The sequence below is a fragment of the Uranotaenia lowii genome, chromosome 2, assembly GCF_029784155.1.
Source record: "Uranotaenia lowii strain MFRU-FL chromosome 2, ASM2978415v1, whole genome shotgun sequence".
Lineage (NCBI taxonomy): Eukaryota > Metazoa > Arthropoda > Insecta > Diptera > Culicidae > Uranotaenia > Uranotaenia lowii.
The window spans coordinates 264,481,356-264,490,700 of record NC_073692.1 but is presented as its reverse complement, the minus strand read 5'-3'; the positions used below and the strand labels follow the sequence as shown (position 1 = coordinate 264,490,700).

Genomic DNA, 9,345 nt, shown 5'->3' with positions numbered 1-9,345 from the left:
GCAAAATGTAACTTGAAGATCTTTTTCCATCACTTTAAAATGTTTCTTACATGGGAAAATTATGAAATCATATTTGTTCCAATGTATCAATGGTTCGAGCGTAAAATGAACTTCATAATGTCATATTTTCAAAGCAATGGAAAACTTTAAACTTTTTTCAGAAAATGTTTTCTAAAATGTTGATTATGGGTACAATTGATCCCCTAGAGTTGGGTACAATTGATCCCCCTTCAAAACGGCATATTCTTCTTCTGAATTGATCGTTATGATTGCTGATTACGAAATTACTAATATTTATCCAAAAACTAATATTTATCAAACAATGGTCTGAAGAAAAGAGCAAAAATAATGTATTTTCTCTTAATTATAAAAAAAAATAGCGCCTTTGAGTATGCAATGTACTTCGCGTTGAGACAAAGTTATAGAATTTTCTTTTTATGACTGCTATAAATTGTGAAATGAGAACCAACATAACCAAAATAGTCAATTAACATTCTATCTTGGGGTTTTGTTTGATTTCAAAAGATCAAGTCTCCTTCAATAGGGGATCAAATCTCCCCTAACTTTAGGAAAATCGCAATTTTTTCACTCCCACGAAAATGCTTCTAGTTCATCAACGGGTTCAAGTATCGTTCTAATTTTTGGAGCATGAAAACTTGAAGTTACAAGCTGTCAGAAAATGTCAAAGACGGCGTGTTGCTAAGTTTTTACAAAAAGATATGGTGAAAATAAGAAAAGGGGATCAAGTATCCCCACTCTCCCCTATTGGTAATCTCGTAATAAGCAATGATCAAGATCCATTCAGAAGAATAACATATCGTTTTGAACTCCAGGGATCAAATGTACCCATAATCAACATTTTAGAAAACTTTTTATGAAAAAAGTTGAGGGTTTTCCATTGCTTTGAAAATATGGTATAATTAAGTTCATTTTATACTCTAACGATTAATATATTGGAGTAAATGTTTTTGTTATAATTTTTCCATTCAAGGAACATTCTAAAGTGGTGAAAAAAGATCTTCAAGTCACATTTGTCAAACAAAGTTCAATAACTCAAACAATTATTTTGTTAGAAAATTTTAAGCTTAAAGCATTGTTGTTTTGCTCCATTTGGCATATTTTTCTAGAACATTTGATCTTTGTAAGACATTCCAGTTACGAGAGCTAAGAGCTAAGGAATCAAGTATCCCCAGGGATCAAGTATCCTCATTCTCCCCTACAGTAGAACCCTGCTTATCTGGATTCCGGTTATCAGTGCTTCCGCGTGATCCGAGCCACCATTTTTATTCAAAATCCGTGTAAAAATGTGTTTATCATCGCGATATTGTGTTAATCGACTTTTTTGCATGTTTAAAGTCTAAACTAGCGAGGAACTACGATTAAATAGAAAAATAAAATCCATGTAAGAACAGGGCTATGCGCCTGGATGATATGCAATACCAGAGCAAAAGAACAGGATTTGTCAATGTATTTCGTTTAGTCCAAGGTTTCACTTATCCATCCCCCGCCTTCTTCGGGTAAGCGGGATTCTACTGTACCTTTTTTGCATACCATCCGGGGGCAAAGCTCGATAAATATATAGATCTCGTGTCAACCTGATGGTTGGGATAACGCGGGAGCTCCATAAACTGGAGTTCGGATAAGCGGGATTCTTTCTACTGTAAATGCTATTGTTTTAATTGGTTTATGTTTTACTAGTGTCCAATATCTGGTACCTGTTCAATGATCACGCATTATTTTCTTTATTTACATAGTATAGGCTTGCCAGATACTTTCTGAAAAAAGCGGGACATTTCACGATAAAAAAGCGGGACACAGCCGAAAAAAGCGGGACATTTTAGAAAATCTTAAAAAAAGCTTGATTGTATAGCAAACTTATATTTACGTCTACTATTACCCAAAGTTGTTCATAGAAAGTACACTAACTCAGTTTTTCTTCCATACTTCTAATTTCATGATTTTTCGCTATATGCATCGTTATTTTCCACGGTTCTCACGAATTAACACGATATTTGAGATAAAATATTTCGACTCGTTCATGTAAACGGCGGATTTGATACCGTGTAAAAACCTTTGTGTAATTTGTATAAAAATTGGTTGATTCTGTATCTCAATTCTTATCCTGAATATGAATTCAGTTTCAGAGTTCAGCATGGATATTCAAAATTAAGAGCAAGCTTATGAATATGTAAACATTATCAAGTTTACTAATTATAAATTGAATTTTGGATCTTTTTCCTAATTCCAATATGATTTCTGAAATGTTAAATCAATCTCGTATTTTATATTTGATGTCTTAGGTTTCAATCTTAATTCATTATGTCTTTTTTATCTTTTTAATCTGAATAAAAATATTATTTTAGAATTATGAATTTTATTTTAAGTTTTCATTTCTGGATCGTCATTTGAAAATTTGGATTCTGCGAAAGAATTAAATTTAAGAACTTCGAATCTGAATATGAAACAAAAACTCTAAATTTCTAAGGCTATGATTATTTAGAGTCCTATGCACTTCAACTCGGCGATAACTACATTCCTAGAGTTCGAATATACAAAATTTTGGCGGCGTTGTGTTGGTAATAAAAAGGACTACCTTGCCTTTTTTCAGATGTCTGAATAACGTGTATTTGAGAAATTTACAATGAAAAAGGATATGGCAAAAATATTTTTGCACAATCATCTCGGAAATCTTCCTGTGTCGTCTTAAAAACTCATGAACCGTTTTTTTTTTGGAATTTTTTGAATCAATTAGATCAGAAATATAAGGAGACTCACTATAATGCTCTCGTTTATCGATCAAACGAATAGTTTTAAAAAAACACGCGTTTGTAACTGCCTGGAATCCAGATGAACATAGCCTTAATATTGTGTTTTTTTCATATTCGGAATAAAATTATTGTTTTGCATATGAGTTACAAAAACTATGGATATAATTTTGAATGAAATGCACAACCAAATTTGAATAACAATTTCAAAACACTTTTTCAATTCTGTTTTCTAATGATGATGATGTGAACTGAAAATCAAGAATCCTAAACAAGAGACGTAGTGAAATATGAAAACAGAAATGCAATTTAGATGTTGATAATAAGGAACCAGAACCCTGAAATTATTTTAAGATATTAAAATTTAGTATTCAGAAATGAATTTCTATCATGAAGTAAGAAAATTTTGGAAATCTGTAGCAGAATTTTTCATACATTGGTCGAACGTGCTCCAAGAACGTTAAACGGAATCAGAATCTTACTGTAATGCTAAGAACTTTAACTTTTTTCAGTATTGTCTTATATTAACAATGAAAAATGCTGCTTATTTTTAGAAATAGGCGTATTTGATAGATTTCCTTTGTTGAACCAATGAATCTTTCCTTTGTTGAACCAATAGAATCAATTGAATCTTTCCTTTGTTGAACCAATAGAATCAATTTAGACTAAAGTTAGATTTTTTCCATTGTAAACCAGTGAACTTTGTAAATATTTTCCAAGAAAAAAAAAGCGGGACATTTTGAGGAAAAAGCGGGACAGCGGGACATTCAACAGAAAAGCGGGACATGTCCCGCTTTTGCGGGACGGATGGCAACCCTAACATAGTAGGGTAGAAGCACTACACACAAAAAAAAGCATAGTAAAACTACTAAATCCGTGGTTTAAATGAACAACAGGCAACCATATTTTTGAGTCAATAATGTTTTGTTCTTGAAATTACTACGAGCATAGTAATTTGACTATGCGTTGATTTTTGCTGCTCATAGTGATTTCGACCGCATTTGTGGTAGAATTGTTGATGACAGAATGAGTTCTTTTACTACGTCCATCGTAAAAAAGCAATTTATCATTAAGAAAAAGAAAAATCCACTTTTAATATAATCAGTATCATATCATAATGCAAATTACCATGCGGCATGATATAATGATCCTTCAGCAAATTAGAATCATGTTTTATGACATTTTGGAAGGCCTCAAAATAATATTCGTTTTATTTTCATTTTAATTTTTTATTTATTCAAAAGCTTTTCACTTCACCAAAGCAACATCCACGGTCGGGGAACTTGTAAGAGAACTGCTCACTCAGTCACGCTTAGCGTCTGGAAAGAAAATGAAAAGATGGGAAAAATTAACAATAGGAAATATAAAAACTGTTCAGTTTGCTTATTCAATAAGCAGTAGATTAAACAGAAACAACACAATTTCACTCACTGGAAGCCGGCATTTTTCGGCCCGGCTGCTGCGCTAACAGTTCGCCAGTTCAGCATTCTTCGTCCCTGATATCCTCCGGCGTAGGTCACTCAGGAAAGTCCCCACGGTTCGGGAACTCGAGAATAGTATTCGCCGACACTAGAAAAACATGAGAAAAAGAGTAAATCTAACTTGAAATGTTTAGTTTGCCTATCCATTAAGCAGCTGGTCAAAGAAAAAGAACACAAACTCACTCACCTGAAAAGCGTATTTTTCGCCCAGACTGATTTGCTGACCGGCTCCTGGTGCGTCGGTCCTGGTGCGTGAGGCCCTGTCCGGCTGCCGATTTCCGTCCTATGCCGGGGCATTATCTTTTTCCTCCACATCAGTGTTGTGGAACTTGCTCCAGGTGTCACACAATCGATCAGTACACTTCAATTCATTCGCGCCGGACGATTCATCAATCACGATCACTTTTTCAACGTACCCCGGGGCATCATTATTTTTTATCCGCTTTCCAAAATTACAACCAACTGACGAAAATTAAACCAAACACTTAAACGCATGCGCATGGTAAAATTACTAGATCAGAACATAAAATAAACATGATTGTCGAAATTACTATGCGGATGCTAGTTTAAAGAAGAATAATGATGAAATTATCATGCGTTTAGTATTTCCAACCACACTAAGGACGATGTGTCAAAACTATCATGCGCATAGTAATTGTAAGAACACGAATCGCGCAATGAAAAATATCATGCGCATGGTAATTTAAACAAGAGGAAATTACTATGACCTGTCAAAGTTCGCATAGTAAAAATACTATGTCGTAGTATTATAGCCAAGATTTTTGGTAGAAAATACTAAATCATGGTTGAAAATACTAAATGATGGATATAGTAAAATTATCATGACAGCGCATTTGAAAAACCCATGCAATTTTTTTCGTGTAGTTATTGAACAGGTACCAGATATTGAACACTAGTAAAACATTTACCGATTAAAACGATAATATACAGTAGAAAAATGAATCAAAATTTGTTGTGTCACTGTTGAAGCATTTTCTACCTATGTTCAAATTTTTATCAAGAATCTCGGACTCTTAAAGCCACAATCCCCGAAACTTGAATATGTGTTCAAATTTTGGCTTGATTTTTCGACTGGATGAAGAAAACAGCCTATTTTTGTTTGGGGGAAAAATTGGATAAAAGACAAATAAACGTCTAAGATAATGATATAAGTGTTTTCAACTAAGTCTTTTTGAATGATTTCTGGAAGAGTGGCAGCCTTTATCATCCTTATTTTCTTAAAATTTAACAAATTAAAGTGTTCAATCATTGGATCACAGAAAACGCAAATGTTTCAACTATTGAACGTTCAATCTTGCAGTACTCGTTTCGTAAAGAAATGCATGTACCAGTTATTGAACAAACATCGGTTGGTGTTTGGAAATGTAAACAAACTGTTTCTTGGTTGCTAGCTCAACCAAAATCGCCCCTGCAAGCGAAATACCCCTGAATATATGCAATGATATTCAATGTTTACGTGTTCAATAATTAAAACATTGCCTGTTCAATATTTGCAACATTGTGTTCAATCATTGGGACAAAAGTAATTTTGTATAAATAGGCTTAAATAATAATTTCAAAACAAATTTCCATGAAAAAAATATATCGATTCGAAGCAGAGAAATAAGCTTAAGCTACGCTATCAAAATTTTATCAGAAAAACCTTTCGTTTTTATTTATTGGCCACAAATGTGTTGAATCCCGAAGATGGTGTTCAATATAAAGTGTTCTTACCCTATTTCATTTCTCGACATTACTTGAGGAACATAGTTTCTAAAATTCACTCAGTCCATGCCAACCGTTCTCCAATTTCTCGGACATCACGCATTAACGCACTAATCAAAACTTTCAGTCGGATTCAGGCACCTGTTAATCAATATGCTGAAATAAATATAGTTTTGTTTTTCAGCCAACCAACGGAATGAGTATGGGCTCGATACAATTTTGGAGATTCATAAGTACACAGAATGCTGTATCTATTATAAAACATCATTCCAAAGTTTAGAATCAGAAACAAAAGCCAGATTGTGTATCAGTTCAAGTTCAGATTTCAAATTCATCATCTAGATGATAAATTTGGAAATGTATTTTTTTAATAATAAATTTTTCAAATGAATAGAAAATTTACAAACAGTTGTATTGGGAACAGAACCCTCATAAACTAACAACACATGTAGATTTCCGGTACATTTTGTTGTTAGCAAAAGTGTACATGGGAATGACAAATGCGGCTGTATCTTTTCTTGTAACAATTAACGAGAAAAAACGATGTGTGGCAGAAAACCATAAATACTCCACAATCCAGCTGACAAGGCCCCATTGAAAAAGTTTCCTTCCATAAATCAACACAATGAGTCCGAGCCAATCACAGTTTATTGCTCATCCGGTCCGAGTTTCTCAGCTGAACAAATACCAGAACAACGGCACGAAAAACGGCAAAAAGAAAAGCCGGATCACCATCTGGAAAATTCTCAGCGAAACATTCTACGACTATGCGGAAATGACAAAAGTGAACGGAATGTACTACATGCGTCGGAATGTGACATCCGGCTTTGCCCGGCTAATTTGGGTTACGATACTGACCACGCTGTTCTCGCTCGGGGTGGCCCTAGTCTTTCTTCTGTGGCGGCGCTACGTGGATTCGCCAACCCGCATGACCGTCGCCTCGGAGATGAAGATCCTGCAGGTTCCGTTTCCGGGAATCACTCTCTGTCACCCGCAGAGCGTGGTGGATTACAAGGCGGAGAAATTTGTGGATAAGTTGTAGGTTTCGTGCTTGCTTTTTATTCGATTCCATATTATTTTGTGTGTTCTGGTCGGAATTCCAAATTGCTGGTTTTGAAAACATTAAAATAATGATTCTATTTTCAGCATAATACCTAGTATAAAAAAGGAGGATAATTAAGAACAGCAGTGAAAATGGGAAAAATGCGAACAAAATTTATTTTAGAATCCAAGGCAATATGGAACTAGAAATAATAGTTTGTTGATGTACGTACATTATACAATCTACTGGGGTGTTAAATTCATTTTTAATCTATTTTTTTTTAATGGTTTTTAAGGCATTCTACTTATAAAGTTTTTATGTGCTGGGAGTATTTTTCTTTTTTAATCTATTCAACAACAAAAAATATACGATTTCGACATGACAACAATAAGAGGTGACGTTGACACGTTTAAATTCATATATGATAGCGCCAGCACTATATTTTACTTCGAAAGTTTGGACTTCCGACAAGGAAAAGTGAAGTACCGTCAACTGGGGCAACACTTTTCAACTTCAATGGCTTCTAAATCTTAATGCTTACAGATAATCATACCTCTCTTACATCAAAAGTTTTAAGGTTTATCAGTTATTTTTAAACTTACAAAAACATGCGATTTTCACCCTACTAAGAAAAAGGGGTAAGTTGCAACAAACACTGTAATTAATGAAAAATCAAATGAAAACGTTTGAAAATTTAAAGTTTATGATACATTTGTGATGTCATAACGCATAAAGCACCAATTGCAACTTATTTTGGTTTTGTTCCAATTAAATTTTACAATTTTTCTGTCAAAAATGTTTTTAAGAAAAAAGTGTAACTCTGCTGCAAACATTTAGGGGTAAAAATACTAAAAAATATTCTATTATCTTAAATCACGTAAATAAATCTTAGGATGTATGAAATTTTAATGTTAACAAACACATAATGCAAAACTATCATATCCCAGCATATGGAAACGCGGTTTATGAGATTAAGATCTGATTTGCATTTTGTTGCATTTTGCCCCAGTCAGCTAACTGAATTATAAAAAAAAATATTTGAAAAAAAATGGTGATTGTCCGAAAAATATTTATACACCAACAGTGTTGGTATTGGATAATGATAAAGTTTGTAGGTGATATCATTAAGCGTCCGTCATACGAGGTAAAGTTTTTTACGGCATCGAAAAATGTAAAAATTTGAACATCTATTGCTCGATTTTTTAAATTTTTTATGAGAACCAAAAACTTTAAAAAACTCTTTCACGATGTTAAAAACTAAGTCATACAAATGTTGCATCTAACCCTGCTTTTGCATGATGCCCCGTTTGACGGTACTAGATTGTCGGAAGTCTGTGTTTTGTTGTCAGTTCACCAGCGACGTTTCTATAATTTATATTCAAATTCACAATAATCTATTTGAACAGTGAACTCATCATCTTTGTTCTGCATTTTAAAAAATAAATAAATTTGACTTAGAAAAAACGAGATGCATAAAATTCAAAAAGTTCGTTTTTTATAACAAAAAATAACATTTTGTAGAATGCTTCCTAACTACACGGGTTATACTCAAAAAAAATTCAACGTTCTGTTCCCAAAAATATGATAAATGCAAACTGCTTTCGGGATGAAAAGGCGTTTAGAGCAATTTTTATTATAGGTTTAGATTTATAGAGAGTGGAAAATGGGCATTTTTTAAGATTTGACACAACTAAACTGGCCGAAACTCAGCCGGAAGAATTTGTTTCGCTTCAATCTTTCTTCTATTGTAAATTTAAATAGAATTTTTTAAAACGTCGCTGGTGAACTGGCAACAAAACACAGGCTTCCGACAATCTAGTGGTTCACTTTTCTTTGTCGATAGTCTTTCGGAAGGTGCTGGCGCTATTATCTATATATATATAAAAATTGATTTCTGTCTGTCTGTCTGTCTTTCTGTCTGTTCCCTATAGACTCGGAAACTAATAAACCGATTTACGTGAAACTTGGCAGGTGAGGGTAATGGAGGCCGGGGAAGGTTCCTATTCTGGTTTGGGACCCCTCCTCCTAACAGGAAGGGGGGAGGGGCCTCCCAAATAAAAGACAATTTTTTGCATGACTCGAGAACCCATCAAGCAAATGGTATCAAATTTGGCATGAGGTGGTATTTGGGAACGGGGAATATTTCAATGAATATTAGGTACCCCTCCCTCCTCTCAGTGGGGTGATAGGAAGGGGGGAGGGGGGCTACCTTACAATTTTTCATATAACTCGAAAACTAATCAAGATATTGGAACCAAATTTGGCATGGGAAGGTATTTTGATACGAAAAATATGTCAATGATTATTTGAGACCCCTCCCTCTCTGCAGTTG

The 9,345-nt window shown here is 34.1% G+C and overlaps 1 protein-coding gene across 1 annotated transcript in view; it reads left to right on the top strand.

Moving 5' to 3' along the window:
• Window positions 1-6,612: 6,612 nt before the first annotated feature.
• Window positions 6,613-9,345, top strand: part of LOC129745492 (sodium channel protein Nach-like) — a 25,874-nt gene continuing 23,141 nt past the window's right edge. The window contains exon 1 of the mRNA XM_055738602.1: window positions 6,613-7,009. Coding sequence (XP_055594577.1) covers window positions 6,747-7,009 — 263 coding nt within the window. The 5' untranslated portion in view covers window positions 6,613-6,746. The remainder of the gene's footprint in view (window positions 7,010-9,345) is intronic.